Source organism: Pistacia vera, unplaced genomic scaffold (genome assembly GCF_008641045.1).
Source record: "Pistacia vera cultivar Batoury unplaced genomic scaffold, PisVer_v2 Contig581, whole genome shotgun sequence".
NCBI classification, from domain to species: Eukaryota; Viridiplantae; Streptophyta; class Magnoliopsida; order Sapindales; family Anacardiaceae; genus Pistacia; species Pistacia vera.
The window spans coordinates 531,527-549,383 of NW_022196425.1; the positions used below are offsets into that span (position 1 = coordinate 531,527).

Here is a 17,857-nt window from a genome sequence, read left to right on the forward strand (position 1 = left end):
AGTTTATATATAGAAGATAAAATAATGTAATTACCCTTTAATTGTATTTTGAATTTACTATAATATCCTTCTTTAGTTAAAGTTAATGGACGATGGGTGGGAAAGTGTCGTTTTGAAACTTGGCGGGTGGGAATATGTTGTTTTTCCAAACCTTCGGTGGGAAAATGTCATTCTCCCTTTGTCTAAATCTTAAAACCAGATAGGATCGGTCCCACCCTTCTATTTTTTATTTTTTTATTACATTGTAGGACCCATCACTTTCTCCCAAATCCACCTCCGCTGACGTGCGATTTTCCACGCACGTTCTCGCCACGTGTGACTCGCATCTCAGTATCCTACCATGAAAGCAACCAAGCTCTCACTTTTAACTACAACACTTTCCGCAATCAAGTCTTTAAGCCACTCAGATCTCGCCGCCGCCGCCCTTTTTATGGACCCGCCACCACCACGGACCTCCGGCAAGCTCCGGCTGATGTGTAGCTACGGCGGCCACATCGTCCCCATGCCCTTCAAGAAGTCTCTGTATTACTCTGGCGGCGACACGCGTATCATCAGCGTTCCGACCTCCAGCACCGCCACAGTCTCCGCCTTTTTAGCCCACATCGCCGCCACGTTACGTGTCAGTTACCCGTTCACTCTCAAGTACCAGCTGCCACTCCATGACCTCGACTCGCTTATCTCTCTTTCCACTGACGACGACCTTCAGATTTTTCTGGAAGAGTTTCAACGACTTTCGGATTTTCCTGAGCCCACACGCATCAGATTGTTTCTGTTTGGGTTGAAACAGTCCGAGTTGAAGACTACTCAGTGCGGGTTGACTCACCCTAAGACGGAGAGTTGGTTCGTGGACGCGTTGAAGGGTGCAAAGATGATGCAGAAGGGAGAGATCGGGTTTGGAGGGGAAGGCCAAATTCAAAGTGAAGGTAGTAATGGTAATGGCAGCAGTGGTGGGCTTTGTGGGCAAGAGTCTATGGTGTTGGAAACAACATCCTCTTATGGTTCTACGTCGTCTTCAGTTTCTTTGTCCAATTTGCCGCCCATTAAGGCTTGTGGTGATGAAAGTTTGACTTTTTTTCAAGACAATCGGGCCAAATTGCCCTCAGCTGAGTCTACTGCAAGGTACTGATTGATATTAGTTTTGTTTTATCTTGTTTATTTCCTTTATTTGGTTGATGTGAAAGCTGTTAAAATATTAGTGAGAAATTATAGCAGCCGGTGAAATCGGAACTAGTTATTTTAGAAGCTAAGCTGATAAAGAAAGAACGATGTAGTTTATTTATTTATGTTATTATGTCAAGGTGCAAACTGAATTAAGTCCATAAATACTTCACTTTGTTGCTATTGGACTACTCTAAATATGTTTTCATAGATTTTCCCACTAAATAGAAATGAAACTGTTTTGAGGCATAGCTGTGATTGTGTGATTAATTTTTTTTGCAGTGATATAAATAGCCCGGGAAGTGCTATTTCTTACGCGCAGACTGGAACTTACCAAGACCACATTGTTCCTATTGCTTCTATGGAGAATAAGGTTTGTTCCACGCTTGAATCATGGGATACTAGATTCGTGAACCTGCTCCAGAGATCCACACATAAAACAGTTCAGGTTATGCGTATCCATATCTTCACAATTGGATCAACTGCAGGGACAACAAATGCAATTTGTACAGATGGGTAGTCATTATGTATCTCAGAATCCTACCGCAGTAGTGCCGGTTGCTTACTATCCTGTGCATAACACGCGTCGTCGCATCAGCAGCAGCGCTACAGTATCTGCTCAATCAATCGTACCCAGTATATGTTGCTGGGGGTGAGACCCCAAAATATGAGTCATCTGTGCAATATGGTTCCAAGAAACTTTGTCGGTTGTTTCTGGTCGGCCTCCATTGCATCCAAATTCTACGTTAATTTCTCCCCAATAGCCTACAAGGATGTCACGGCAACTCACCTGTACCTGAGTTTGTCTCACCAGTTTATAGAACAACCCAGGTGGAAATGCACCTATCCATGCCAATTGTAATGAAATAAGCAACAAAATGTGGTTGTTCCCAAACACATAATCAGCCTCAGCTAATTGATCTTGCTTCCGGAGAAACTGCTAATTACTGCGGAATATGTGATGACCCTGCACGGTCCCAAATATATAAAACTCAGCCACTGCCACCCTCATTGCCGCCTCAGTATCAAACCATGAGGCCTAGCATTACTATGTCGGAGGTTTGTCAACGTTGCATTTGGACAATGAAACCAATAGGCAGAACCTCACAGCCACAATGAGTTGGTATGAAAGAGAAGAAACAATTTTGGTAGTGGAGTTAGGGGAACTATGCTTTTGCTTGTTTTCTCATTTCTTTGGTATTTGTTGTCCGTGTGAGATAAGAATAGAGAATATGGTCGCCACTTTCTTTATCTTTATCTTCTTTTCCGTGTAGTGTTCCATATGTTATTTGATTAAAGTGTTGAGATTTATAGTGAAAGTTCAATAAAAATGAGTGCTTCAAGAGTTAGTGTATAGTTTTAACTGATATAATATGCTACTTCTCTGATCAGGATATATGTTTGATGACAGTTAAGTTTTGGGTGCTGAACAAATCATTCTGTCTGTTGCCTGGGACTGCACTTCTTATGGGGTTTTGTCAATTATAATTTATTTTCCGTAGTGATTACAATGCTTGATTTGGAACATGACTATGCATATTAATGTGGTCTAGGACATGATAGTGACAAGCATTGTTGAACATAAATGTGAATCTGCTGTAAGGTTGTGAACTAGAAGAGTTTATCCACTCCACCTGTCCTCGATGCATTCTATTTTGCTTTAGTAAAGTCTTTTTGTCCTTTTTTTTGTGAGTTCTTGATCACCAAAAATTTCAACTTTTGAGATGGTCGAAACTAATTTTCTATTGGAAAGTATTGCCTACATCCTGTTACTGAACTATTTCACACTTTAGTTTTTATGAAAATTGTACCTTGAAGAGACACTGTTAACATCATTTTGTCTATGAGTTTTTTCCTCTGGTCATTATCCTTTACAAGATTTTATGTTAATTTTTTGCAACCAGTTAGAACAAGTTGTAAATTTGAATTATCCATCTTTAAGTGCTGATTTAGTTCACAAGATTTCAAGGCCATGGGGCTTTCAGTTTTGTGCAAATCTATATGTCAGTCATGAAGCCGTTGCACAACTTTCTTCTGCAAGGCTCTATAATGTCTTTCAAAGTAACATCTTATGGTCATAGGGTATGTTGGCAGATCATATTTATGTATTAACTTGTAAGCAGGTTTAAATTTTGTTGAATTCTAATTCAACTAAATTTTGCCTTCAGACCGAGAAAAGTACAGAATTCTTTTGATTACTTATTACTGTCTTGTATGCATTTATGGTTGCCATTAAATAGCCAATCATTAGAATCAGAAGTGAAAGCTAATGTTCCTAGAAACATCTAATTTAAGAGAAATTGGAAAGAAGAATCCAATAAAATATAGAAGGAACATCTTAGGAACTTCTACAACTATGTACAGTGATACTAACTCGAAAATCTTTACTCCCCTTATTGATTATGGCATTCACTTGCATTTCTTTTATTGAGTGAATTTTGCTACTTCATCAAGCATGTCCTGTTGATTAATGCATGATGTCAGTCTGTCCAAACTATCGAAGACATGCCTCATAGAAGGTCTCTTATCAGGGCTCTTACAGACACAGGCAAGAGCGATTTCAGCACAGCAGCTATCTCATCTTCCTTGTTGAGTTCACGAGCTAAGAGGGGGTCCCGGATATCTATCATCAGCGTTCCATCCTCGAGCATGAGATGAATCCATGAACTAGATTCATTCCAAGGAACCTATCTGAATCATTGGCGGCTTCCAGATATCATCTTAGTAGGATTACTCCATATGAGACACATCCCACTTCTGTGTTGGCTTTCTGACTTTTGAGACCTCCGGAGCTTGATAATAAGACCTGCTTAAGGTAGCGTTTATTGCTGTAAACTCGAATGGAGAACTCTGTTCTGGTGTTGAACTTCTTTTGGTGTTCCAGTGGTCGTTTGTTCGCATTGGGCTGCTTGTGATTCCTCAGCTATATAGCTAGGCGGCAAAGTCCAAAATCAGAGATAAGAGGCTCATGTTCTGTCCTAGCAGATATTGCTAGGCCTCAAATCTCCATGGACATACTTTCTGGGACTGAATTCATGTAGAAAAGCCAAGCCTCTGCATTCTTTATGATTCTCAGACAACAGGCCAAGAGAGAGGGCTGTAAGGTAACATTCCAGCATTCCCTGATCAAGGATCAGAAACGTCAGTCTAATAACATGTATGATAATGATCTATCATGAAGATCTTTATTAACATTAGGAAGGCAAAGAACAAGAATCAAAATTTGCTATTTCTTCAAAGAGGCAAAAAATTACCATGAAGTGTGGTGGCAAGATCACCATTGGGTATGTAATCGTAGATGAGAAGCTTCTCCTCAAAAGACCAGAAATAAGCGCGGAGACTGACAATATTTGGATGCCTAATCTTTCCAATTGCTTCTACTTCAGTTTGGAACTCCTTGAACCTTTGCCAACCTCCATGCCCCAATCTTCTCACCGCCACGGTTGGCCCATTGTTCATAACAACTTTATACACAATGCCGATTCTGCTCTTACCGAGAAGAAAAGCTGATGCTATCAGAAGTCGCTCAAGATCAAAATCAACCTGCGAGTCTAATGGCACGAATTCGTACTGCTCCATAACTTCTGATAAAGTTTCCAAGTCATTTTTGATAAAGCAGGAAATCTTCTGTCTAAGCGTCAACTTTTCTTCGAAGGGGCTGCTGCCAACACCATCTCCCCACTTGCACGCACAAGCATTTTTGTACTTGTGATAGAGCAACAACCCAATGGTGCAGATACCTACAATTGTGGCTATGGAAACAGCCGCAATCACTGCACACGAACTTGAATGATGGACTTCCTTTGGTTTACTAGAAGGGTCAGAAGGGTTGGGTTTAGAATATGGATCTAAAGCGCCTGGAGGACATAAAACTTTCAATGGTGGTCCGCAAAGCAATGGGTTGCCTATGAAAGCGCTCGGTCCTAAACTCAATACAGCAGAATCTTGGGGTATGGGGCCGCTAAGATTGTTATAGCTGAGATCTACGAACACTTTCTCTCCAAGGTATCCTAGAGTTGCTGGAACAGAACCACTGAAGTGATTGTGAGACAAATCAAGAGTACCGTTCAAGCTTGAAAATTGGCCTATGTCGTTGGGGATCAAACCACTCAAGTTGTTGAAGGAAAGGTTGAGCTTTTGAAGTGTAGTTAAATTGGTTCCAAAACCATCTGATAGAGAGCCATTCAAACTGTTGTTATTAAGGACTAAAGCTTTTAATCTCTTGCACTGAACTAGAGATGAAGGTATTGAGCCACTAAATGCATTTTGTGAAAGATCTAAAACTTGTAGGTTGGTGAGAGTCCCTATCTGAGTCGGAACAGGCCCAGAAAATGAATTTCCTGAAAGAACCAAGCTTTGTAAACTTGATGCATTGAAGAGCTCAAACGGTAAACTTCCATGGAAGTTGTTATTCCTGAGATTAAGACGGTGAAGAGAATAGAGCTTTCCCAGACCAGGTGGAAGAAGCCCTGAAAGATTCTGGTTTGAAATGCTCAGAGCAACGACTTTTCCTTCTCTACATGTAACTCCCTTCCAATTATATGATCCACACGGACTATCATCCGAGTTCTTCCAGCTGTTTAAATAGCCTTCAGGGAAGTTCTGTACTGCTTGTTTGAAGGAGAGAAGAGCAAATCCTTCATCATTTAGTGAAGCCACAAAAGAAAGACAATTGCATAGGAAGAAAGCCAAGAAAACAATTGGCAAAACCATTTCTGTGAAGAGTAACTGAAGTGAATTCAAAGCTGGAAAAAAAGGATTCTCAGAGATCGCCTTCGACAAACTCAGACAGACATAATCTGGAAGCCAGGAATGACAGACGTATCTTTACGGGTATTTGAATAGGAAACAAAGAGGATTCTGTGTGATTTATGAACTTGCACTGCTTCTCTTCCCTGGCATTTCACGAGTTTATAGTCAGTTCAAAGTGTTGACTGGGCAAACACAGCTCATGCAAAGTGCAAAGCCACTTTGAGTTGAGATTGGCGACACTTGAGAAGCTTCTTTTTTGCATTTCTGATTCCAGACAAAATTAAATAGAAATTTATTAACCATAAGCCAGTCTTTTTCATAAGGATTTAAGCACTTCAATTAAAACACATAACTTCATGCTTCCTTTTTCTAAACGCAAACTCAAGTTTTAATGTAATGACAGTATTTGCTATTGATTATTTGGCATGTGGCATGTTTTAGTATATGCAAACACAGTCATCATACTTGATAATTGTTCTAAACTTAATATAGTTTCAAAAACAGTATTACCCATATCACAAAAACGTTACAAATTCATCTTTTATATTATGAATCTTAGGTTCAATGTTACTCGTCAATGATACACAATCTTTTAAGTTATATATTATATGTTAAGGGTATCAAATTTTGATTCTTTTTTCTATATCAATTCTTATAAATAGAGAGCCCAACAGAGTTGGTCTGGTGGTCAAGAAGGTTTACTAATATAATTGACTTCTTATGTTCAAACCAAATTCAAGTCAAATAACACATTTGTGGATTATCTAAAACATTGAGTTTGTAGGGTGTTAAATAGATCTCGATGATTAATTGATATGCATGCAAGTTAGATTGAAAACAAAAAAATCGATACTTTTTCTATATCAATACTTGACATAATGAGGATGAGGTTGTAATTCTGTTGTAAATAGCGTGAGTTAAGGCAATGATTGGTGCGTAAAGATGGCGGTAAGTGAGCAATGAAAATGGTTGAGTAGGGACGGCTTGACAACAACTAATGCTTCCATAGTCCAACACCAATAACTAACAAATTGACTAACCAATACATTGTATTTGTGGTTGGGTGGACGTGGACTTGGACGTGGGCTTTGGCGTGGTCTTTAGTTTATGATATATTATTCATATACGTTGCAACTGGAATCTGAATGCAGTAATTTGGACTCGATTTTTGGTTGTTCTTAGTTGTTTGATTATTCAACTGTATTTTCAAAAAATAAACGTGCTCAATTGGGTTTCTGGAGAGTAAAATATGAAGAACCTTTTATTCGTATGACAAGATTAGCAATGGAGTTGAAACTTTTACTGGGTAATGAAGTCCTTAAAGAAACTAACTTGTCAGCAACTAATGAAAATTTGGTGCCCAACTCTTCCCTTCTTATAAAGGAGTAGGGGATATAGTAGGGCCATAAAGGCAGATAGAGATTAAATAAAATGGATTTGTTTTGACAGTTTGATGTAAAGACGAAAGAAGCTGNTTGAAAACAAAAAAATCGATACTTTTTCTATATCAATACTTGACATAATGAGGATGAGGTTGTAATTCTGTTGTAAATAGCGTGAGTTAAGGCAATGATTGGTGCCTAAAGATGGCGGTAAGTGAGCAATGAAAATGGTTGAGTAGGGACGGCTTGACAACAACTAATGCTTCCATAGTCCAACACCAATAACTAACAAATTGACTAACCAATACATTGTATTTGTGGTTGGGTGGACGTGGACTTGGACGTGGGCTTTGGCGTGGTCTTTAGTTTATGATATATTATTCATATACGTTGCAACTGGAATCTGAATGCAGTAATTTGGACTCGATTTTTGGTTGATCTTAGTTGTTTGATTATTCAACTGTATTTTGAAAAAATAAACGTGCTCAATTGGGTTTCTGGAGAGTAAAATATGAAGAACCTTTTATTCGTATGACAAGATTAGCAATGGAGTTGAAACTTTTACTGGGTAATGAAGTCCTTAAAGAAACTAACTTGTCAGCAACTAATGAAAATTTGGTGCCCAACTCTTCCTTTCTTATAAAGGAGTAGGGGATATAGTAGGGCCATAAAGGCAGATAGAGATTAAATAAAATGGATTTGTTTTGACAGTTTGATGTAAAGACGAAAGAAGTTGCAACTACCCTTCTGCTTAGAGCTGAATTTTGATGTTAGAGCAGACAAGATTTTTATTTATCAGAATCATTGGATTCCAAAAACATTGTTGACTTCCTCTGTCATTATTAAATCTTCGTTCAATTCAGTTCTTGATTGACAAAGAGATTTTTCTTAGACCTTCCATAACTTTGTGATGTATCGAGTTAATGTAACAATAAGACTAACACTCGACTATACCTTTAAACGTAATAAACAAATCTCAATCATACAAACTTAGATCTTAAAGTAAAACCTGAATAATTTCTAAAAACTAATAATATGTTTATATAGAGTGATGACGGCTAACCCTAACAAGACTTTCAATAAATAAAGAAATAAAACCCAAATTAATTAAAAAAAGAAATCCTAAATAAAAATAGAAAACTTAAACGGTCCCGAAACATACCAAAACAGTAGTTTTTAGGCCCGAAAACGAACCCCAATCGGCATATTCGATTGCCATATAGATGGGCTCAAAATGAACTTTTCATTGATATATTATGAGTCTTGTAATTCCTCACAAATAAAAAATTATGATTGTTTTAAATTGGCCTATCGACGTCACTCGGCCCTCACTAGGAATTCATCTATAAAGATCTCCTCACTTTGATAAAATTCACAAATTTGACTAAACTTGAATGTTAGGATAATAAAATGAAGAAAATCACACCAAGTCTCATAACTGTTTGACTTTGTAAACACAGCCTGGAGTGGAGCAGGAAAAGCTACAATTGAGATATTGTCCTAACATGTCATCAACATAAAGCAAGAACCCCATAAAAATGCTTAGACAAAAACACAACATATAAAAAACCATAGTGATTATTTTAGATTAAAATGTAACATCAAGTATAACACACAGATACTTAATTGAGGAAATTTAAGACTTAATAAACAGATTCAGATTCTCATCCGCTAACTATATGAGATGTAATTTAAAGTCTCAATTATTGTACATGAATGCCTCACACACTCAACCAGAGTTTCATCAACTTCCCAAAATGTGAAAGTATGAACTGATGGAACTCGGAAGACAAACAGTTATTACATAAATATCATCTTATCAACCCTTAAAAATCTCATTGCTATGTAGAACAATTTACAGTAACTAAACACACAAGGGAGCTTGTAAAGATGAGTTGTGAATACACTAATGATCTTCAAGCAGCTTTGAGATCGGCCTAGTCAATGTTCTTGCCACTAAATAACTTGGCAAAACTTGGCATCACCTTTGTTTTCCTCTTGACATTGAAGGAAGTTGATCGTGGCATCCTAGTTGCAGGGGAGGCAGATTTCTGATACTTTGCTCTTCTTGATTGTGTTAAATTGCCACTGGCTTTGATAGATTTTCTTGACAATCTGGGCTGCAGGTTCTCGGTTTCTGGGGTTTTTTCTTCCCTTTGTCTCCAGTTCCTTATTTCCCCCTCATCTTTTCTCTTTGTTGAAAATGATCTCTCAGTTCTAAACACCTCTTTCTCTTCATCCATTCTAGTTTCTCGGATTTTCCTGTGAGCCATTTCAATTTTCATCAGTATTTCCTTTTCACTGGCCTTCAAAGCTTCAATCCATGCCTGAGCTGCAGCCACTTTCTTATCTGCAAGGTCTGCAGCCCCAACAGCATGTCCAGTCAAGTACTCATATTCGAACTTCGAAATGGTAATTGATGAACTATTCTGTGATGCAGAAGCTCTCGATTGCATCGTGTTCTCAATGAGAGACTTAAGATTCTCAAGAGCTAAAGCTTCTGATGACTTTACTGCATCCAGCTCTTGCATTGCAGCCGTCAACTTTTCCTCAGTTGAGTCAATTTCAGACTCAGTTTTCTGAATTTCTTCTTTGATGGCTGCAGTTTCCCGAATTATAAGCTCCTTCTCTTTCTTTGCGGCCTCAGCTTCAGTCTTTAACTGTTCAGCAGTGAGAGAGAGATTAGTTGCAATTGCTTTAGCCTTTTCTTCAGCTGCAGAAACAGCTTCCAACTTAGATTTTGCTCTAAGTAGCTTTGAATTGAGATTTTGAACAATCAAATCCGACTTGTGTTCTGCTTTCTCTAACCGCGCCATTTCTTCAGTCACATGCTTCAGCTCATTCCTTATTACATCCATTGAAGCCATGAACTGAAAACCCTCATCTCTTACTGAAGCTAATTCTTTCTTTGCCTCCTCTAATTCTTCTGTGATTGACCTCAACAAAGGCGAACCTTCTAATTCTTGAAAATTGGTTTCTGTAATCTTCGAGGCGTCATTTCTTTGGGCCCTTTTGTCCATTCCTTTGACATGTTTTAGCTCAATTTGTAACATATTAACATCACGCAGTGTGACAGCCAGTTTGTTTTCAACCTCTTTAGACTGATCAATCTCTTCAACCATTTCTTTCTTTTTCCTCTTTGTTTCCTCCATTGCAAATGAGAATTCATTGGCTTCTTTTTCTCTTTGAGCTTCAATCTCTCCAAATTCTTTTAAGGCCTCAATTCGCGCCAACTCAACCAACAATTGTTCTTCATTTACTTGTTCAATCTCCTTCCTAAATGTTTCTACACTGGAATTAGACCATATTTTCAAGCTTGTAGTCTCAATCTCCTTCTCCGCCCGCGATTTCTCTTCCAATACAGAAGCCATATCAAGCTTCAGTTTACTCATTTCTTGTTTCACAGCCTCCAATTCTCTCATTACTTCTGCATACTGATAACTATCAATACTCCCACCGGACTTCTTTAGCGTTTCATCAACATCTTTCATCTTTGCTTCTGCCTCAGAATTTGTATCCTCAATCCGCGAAGCCAGTTCTTTAACTGTATTTCTTGCAACAGATAGCTCGGACTCAGCTTGAGCTTTCACTGACTCTGCCACTCTTCTGCTCTCTCTGTACCTACTAATATCTCTTCTCGCCTTGTGGAGCTCTATTGTTCTTGAACAAGACATCTTAAAATTGATAAACATAGATCGTATTAACCAAAACAACAGAACTGCAAAAAGATAGATCATACTGAAAAAGAAACTTTGTAGTTAATTATACCTCTTGAGAGTCCATCTGGGGTTTCTTCAATGAAGAAGTACCATCAAGAAACCTTCCTCCGTACTTATTAATTGCTGCTTTCACTGACCCGTTTCTTCTTTTATCATCTAACTCTCTTCTGTCCATATTTAACCTGTTCCATAACACTCAGGTAAACAGTAAGAAAAAGTCAAAACATATGAAATGCATGCAAGCAGTAGCAGTTTGAGAGACATACCGGGAAATTCTATAAAGGAGAACAAATGGAGAATGGTGTTAACTTAAGTGTAGGTAAGTTAACAGACTGTGTTGAGTTCGTTTAGTTCAATGGCAAGATAAAAAAAAAGAAAAGAATAAAAGATAGAACGGCAGAGGAAGAAGAAAGAGTAAGCTCTGCTGTGATGATTGGCTGATATTGGATGTATCGCTAGCCATCAAATTATTCCATTTTCGGCTTAATTTAATTTATACATAATATTTTTTCACTAGTTCTTGGACCTTTGCAATACCAGGATCCATGCAATTACACATATTTTGATATATTTATAAACTATTATTATTATTTTATCAAGAAAATGAGGTTGACAACCAGGCAATGAATGAAGAGATTTTGGTGGTATAAAATGTTGACAGATGGTGATAAAACCTAAAGCTATAGGATTAGAAAATTATATTAATTTAAATATTGGTTTAATTGAGTTCTGAAAAAATCAAAGACCCGAATGGTGAAGACAAACCAGGTATAAAACAACTGTTTTGTCAGGATCATGGAAAAATTATTAGCATTTTCTATGTTTTGGAAGGATACAATAGAGCTAATATTGTCAAGGATATCAAAGGCTAACGAGCTGCTACGTGTTTGGATGCTCATCCACAAGAACGGCAACACCAAAACCATTTACCTTTTTTTTTTTTTTTTTTACTTGAAATTGCTGTTTTTAATCTCTTGATTTTTTTTTAATAAAAGTTTTTTAGTAAACCTCCGCCTGTGTTTGGTCTCTTTGTGAACACCGGTGGATTTCGGAAGTGCAACTTAACCCTTTTTATTTTATTTTTTTTATTTTTATTTTTTTTGTAGTGAGTATCCAATGGTTTAAAAAATGTCTTCAACTCAACCTTCAAATTTATCAATTTAACCTTAAAAAAATATGTATTAACCTTTCAACATTATCCACAGATTTTGGATATTAGATTGATTAAATTTAAGAATAGTGAAAAAGTAATTTTCTTACAAACATAAATAAAATAGCCCAACAATTTGTAAAAAAAAAAATGCGGGTTAGGAACTTAGAATCGCATTTTTGAAACTAACAAGTACTCGATAAGAAAAGGTCAAAAATGTGAAGGTTAGGCTCTTATTTTTGATGCTAACAAGTACTCACTAAAAAAGACTAAACAAACGAGGTTTTATTTTATATATATATATAAAAATCATTTTCATAATTCAATGAATATTCATTTATAAATAGTTATTTTATGAGCCACTCTATCACCTTTCAAATTTTTAGAATTTATAGATACTTGTAAATTATTATCTCAAATTAAATTCATTAATAAAAAATATTATCCAAGGAGCCATTTTTCATATCATACAAGTTTTAACTGATGTATTGTTTTATGCAAATTAAATTAATTTTGTTAAAAAAAAAAAATTAATTGACAACAATAGGACATGTAATGATACTATAAAATATAAAATCATCTTTTTATATGTTTATTTTTTTAATTCTTAAAGGAGCGTGTGTTAGCTAAATCTAGTAATATGAATCCCACCAAACTAAAGGAAATTAAATTGGTTTAGTTTGATATAATTTGAATTAACAATTATATAAGTTAGTTTGAATTTTGGAAAAAAAATGTAATCAAATAAAATTGTATTAAGTTAGTTTGAATTTGGAAAAACTATAATCAAATCAAATAAATTCTGTGAAATTAATTACATAACAAATCCTTTTATATATGAGGACTTCAATATTAGTGGTATAAATAAGTCATTTTTTTTTTTTTTAACAACCCTACAACATAACATGTGATTTTTTTTTAAATTTAATTATGATTAATATTATATTTTTTTGAAGTGTGTACTCTAATTTGACATCCAAATAACATGGTTTTATATTTAAATTAAGTCTATTAAGATTTTGAAATAAAGTAATGTAACAAAAAAAAAGAAAAAAAAGAATTCATGGATACAAAAATAACGATATCCTTAATTGTTTCGTTATGGATTTAACTAATAAGTCACTTGATTTTATAATTAGATTTATCTTTTACCTAAAACCTCATTATTATTAGAAATTAACACTACTAACTTGACTATATACATTATATACAAACCTCAAGTGATAATAAGTTTTATAAATAATCTACAAAAACAAGATGGTAGGCTTTAATTTTACTACAACCCAAAATCACATTAATATAGATTAAATATAATATTAATGAACTTATCAAAAAATTTAGCAATTTTTGTAATTAAAAACAAAATAAAATCATAACACCGATCATAAACTAAGGGTAATTGCGTCCATCCACTTTAAGATCCAAAAGTAATCAAACCCCTTAAATCGTCGGTGCATCTATAAATCAACAATAACACTATGCGTACGCTCTCTCTTACAAAGAGAGAGTGTACGCACTAACGTGGCTGACATGTGGTATGTGGGCCATGCTTCTTAATAAAAAAAGAAAAATTAAAATTGCAAAACCAAAACTCCCGCGATAATCCTAAACCAAATTCCCTCCCTAATTTCATCTTCATCCTAAATCAAATTCTCTCCCAAATTTGATTTACTCTAACCATCAAAATTTGTAATTCCTCTAATCAAATCTTTATCTGTGAAAGAATGCCCATGAGTTCCTACTCGGGATTCTAAACTAAGAGATATTAATTAGGACATAATCTGTGAAAGAAGGTGAACTCGAAGCTGGTAGGGAAGGCCTTGCCCCTTAGTTAGCTCTTAGTTTTTGTGTTCAATAGGTGGGGGAGGAAAGGAAACGACAGATTGATTCCATTGATTCAATTTAGCAACCTAATTTTTCAATTGAAAAAAACGATATATTGATTACGAAGGAGTCGAACCCCCTTACCTTTGATACTAGCAACCAGCTAACAACCCGCCTTCCACTTCCTCTTTTCACTTACTTTTGGCCTTAGATACTCCAACTTTCAAAGAGATCCTCAGAGGAACCAAAGGAGGAAGCAAACTAGGTGTTGAACTAATTCGAATCTTGGACTTCAACCAAATCTTGGTTTGTCGAAGTTCTTTGCTGTAAAGGATTTGAACTTGTTACTAATGTTCGATGTTTCGTCCTCACATCTTTTTAGCAAGTAGTGTTTTCACTCTGGGAACAAAAGTTGCGCTGCCATTCTACATTCTCATGGTTTTTGCTCCTAAAGCTAAACTGGTATGTTTTCTATGTTTATCTAGTAACTTCACTTCAATTTTGTACCCTTCTCATAATTTTCTAAAGTTATTACCAATATACTAATGTTTCATCCCCACATCTTTATAGCTAGTAGTGTTTTTACTCTAGGAACAATAGTTGTGCTGCCATTCTACACTCTCATGGTTTTTGCTCCTAAAGCTGAACTGGTATGTTTTCTGTGTTTACCTAGTAACTTCACTTCAATTTTGTACTCTTCTCCTAACTTTCTATTTCTTTTTGAGTCAATTGTGAATTTGTGATTCATCTGTAACTATGACTTATTTAGAAATTTCTTACAAAATTTGTGAATTCATAATATTATTTGAGATTACGAGCTATGCTTTACAAGGACATTGCTTTCATTGAAATTACTTGACGATTTGGATAGTTTATAGTGTATATGTTAGTGGGCTTTTGTTTACTATATAAGGAAATTTCAAAGTGTAAAAAGAAAATAAAAAAGATGTGTTGTATTTGTTAGGGAGTTATAGAAGAAATCCCTTTTATGTGATTCAATCCAGGCTATTGCATCAATTATGTTGGAGTAGGACCACTGGTTTCAGGACCATTCTTTTTTCCTTAAAGCAAAATTGTATCAGGTTTTACATAGAATTATGTTTTTGACAGAATTTATCTTTTAGTAATATATCATTGAATGTCGATGTGCGCTAATTAGGGAGCAAATGTTTGACACAATGTACCTTTTATTTAGGGTATTCTATTTACATCAAAATACCAAAGATGGAAGAGTGCAGTAAAAAAAATTCAGAGAACTCTTCCTCTCAAATCAATGTCGTTGAGGTAATTTTCACTTTATAATCCCTTTTTATTCAGTATTATATGGTTTAAGATTTTTTTTAATGGTATTATGTCTTCCCATTTTTAAGTATTATTATATTTTGATTTTGTCTATCATAATACCAATTTATTAGGATAATAATAAGCAAGAAATTGAAGATACAAGAATTGTAAAAGACTTTCTAGAGCCTAAGCCTGGAATGATTTTTGATTCATTTGATATGCTTTTCCAAGACTACAAAGGCTATGGGAATAAAATGGGTTTTGAGGTCATCATAAGATCTTCAAGAAAAGGAGATGATGGAGAGTTGAAATATGTGACACTGTCTTGTTCTTGTAATGGGAAGCGGAATAGCATTTGTAGAAATGCCTTTAAAATGCAACCAATGACAAAAACTGATTGTAAAGCTCGAATCGGTGCTTCTGTACGTTCTGATGGGAAATGACAAATATGTTCAGTTGTCTTGGATCATAACCATGAACTCAATAGTCCTGTCAAAAGTAGATTTTTCAAGAGCAATAGAAAAATACAACCGTACGTGAAAAGGAAGCTTGAAGTGAATGATAGGGCTGGGATTAGGCCAAATAAAAATTTCAATTCCTTGGTAGTTGAAGCAGGCGGTGTTGAGAATTTGCCTTTCTTACAGAAAGATTGTAGAAATTATATTGAAAAAGCTAGGAGGTTACGACTTGGTGGTGGAGATGCTAATGCAATTCAAAAATATTTTTTGAAAATGCAAAATGAGAATTCTCATTTTTTCTATATAATGGATTTAGATGAAGAGGGTCGATTAAAGAATGTTCTATCGGCGGATGCAAGGAGTAGAGTCGCATTTAAAGAATTTGGTGACGTTGTGACATTCGACACAACGTATTTGACTAACAAGTATGATATGCCTTTTGCTGTTTTTGTTGGTGTTGATCATCATGGCCATTCAACACTATTAGGTTGTGGGTTAATCTCCAATGAGGACACGGGGACATTTGTATGGCTTTTTCAATCTTGGCTTGCATGTATGTTGAATTGTGCTCCAAAAGCAATAATCACTTATCAAGACAAGGCAATGCAAAAAGCAATCGAAATTGTGTTTCCTAGTACATGACATAGATGGTGTTTGTGGCATATAATGAAGAAATTGTCTGAAAAGTTAAGAGGTTATAGCCAATATGAATCTATCAAGTTTTCTTTGCAAAATATTGTGTATGATTCATTGACACGTGAAGAGTTTGAAGCACGCTGGAATTGTTTCATTGACAAACACAACCTCCAGGCTAATGAACGGTTACTTGGGTTGTATAATGAACGACGACGTTGGGTGTCGACATTTGTGAAAGATACTTTTTGGGCAGGTATGTCTACTACCCAATATAGTGAAAGTATGCATGCATTCTTTGATGGATATGTTAATTCAAAAACCACATTAAAACAATTTGTGGAACAATATGATAATGCATTGCGTGATAAAGTGGAGAAAGAAAATGAGGCTAATTTTAAATCTTTAAAATCATGGATTCCTTGCATAAGCACATATGCTATTGAGAAACAATTTCAAGATGCATATACCATTGCCAAATTCAAGGAGTTCCAACAAGAACTTGCTGTAAGCTTTATTGTCAAATATCTTCTTCTAAAGAGGTTGATTCATATGTGGAATTTATAATAGAAGAAGATGTTCTAGTTGGAGAGACTCACCGTCTTGTTCCTTTTGTGGTTTGCTTTGATGGAGCAAGTTCTGATGTTCGTTGCAATTGTCGATTGTTTGAGTTTAGGGGAATTTTATGTTGACATGCAATTACGTTGTTGATTCATAAGAGAATTTCTCATATGCCTAAGAAGTACATTTTAAGACGATGGAAGAAAAATATAAGTAGAAATCATACAAAGGTTAAGATAAGTTATAATAGTTGGAGTACCAATATTAAAGGACAACGATTTGATAAGTTGTCTAATTTATTTTCTACTGTAGCAGACTTGGTATCTACTAATGAGGATGATTGTAATATGGTGATGAACATGATTAATGATCTTAACAACAAATTGATGTCGACTGAAAGTGTTGGTGGTAATGATAGAAGAGAAAATTTGTCATCTCATAGTAGAATGAATTGTGAAAGTGTTGGTGGTACTTCGAAAGAGGGGAGTAGTAATATTCTTAATCCACGGGCTATTCGTAACAAATGTCGTCCTCCATTCAAAAGAAAGCAATCAAGCCTTGAACAAATTGTTCGTAAATTAAAAAAGAAGAAATTGCAAAAGCAAGAAAAAGAGGATAAAGCATGAAGGTAAAAACTTAGTAATTATTTATTTTGTTGACTATTTCATTATTTTTATTCTATTTATTGAGAAATATCACGATTTCAACATATATGTTGCAGGAGACTAGGACGTCGACTCTTCTCAAGTGTACTTGTAGTCTAGTTGCAATGTTGTTTGTGGTTTGGGGAGAGCTCGGGCATTGTTTCTCATTTTTGGTGTGTTGGTTGCAAGAGCAGCCAACTACTTCCAAGTGCATAGCTAGGTGTGCTGCAGGTGATTTTGGGTTGGTTGCTGGCTGCTAATGTGAGCTTTGGCAAACCTGGTTTTGTGTCTT

The 17,857-nt window shown here is 35.7% G+C and overlaps 3 protein-coding genes and 1 pseudogene across 3 annotated transcripts; 2 read left to right on the top strand and 2 right to left on the bottom strand.

The window, feature by feature from the left end:
• The first annotated feature begins 340 nt into the window (after positions 1 to 340).
• LOC116109538 lies at positions 341 to 1,814 on the top strand. The gene is made up of 3 exons (XM_031395766.1): positions 341 to 1,119; positions 1,441 to 1,531; positions 1,647 to 1,814. The coding sequence occupies exons 1-3, from the start codon at positions 341 to 343 to the stop codon at positions 1,812 to 1,814; spliced, it is 1,038 nt and encodes a 345-aa protein (XP_031251626.1).
• A 1,767-nt stretch (positions 1,815 to 3,581) lies between these two features.
• Positions 3,582 to 6,178, bottom strand: LOC116109497 (annotated as a pseudogene).
• A 3,012-nt stretch (positions 6,179 to 9,190) lies between these two features.
• On the bottom strand, positions 9,191 to 11,509 carry LOC116109480 (protein PLASTID MOVEMENT IMPAIRED 2). The gene is made up of 3 exons (XM_031395692.1): positions 11,278 to 11,509; positions 11,061 to 11,193; positions 9,191 to 10,966 (listed from the first exon to the last, which is right to left on the bottom strand). Exons 2-3 carry the CDS (start codon positions 11,184 to 11,186, stop codon positions 9,230 to 9,232), a joined length of 1,863 nt encoding a protein of 620 aa, XP_031251552.1. The 5' UTR covers positions 11,187 to 11,193; positions 11,278 to 11,509; the 3' UTR covers positions 9,191 to 9,229.
• A 3,700-nt stretch (positions 11,510 to 15,209) lies between these two features.
• On the top strand, positions 15,210 to 17,547 carry LOC116109540 (protein FAR-RED IMPAIRED RESPONSE 1-like). Its single transcript, XM_031395767.1, is given in 4 exon segments — positions 15,210 to 15,269; positions 15,401 to 15,626; positions 15,726 to 16,865; positions 16,868 to 17,547. Coding segments are annotated over 4 exon segments (2,106 nt in total).
• The last annotated feature ends 310 nt before the right edge of the window (positions 17,548 to 17,857 follow it).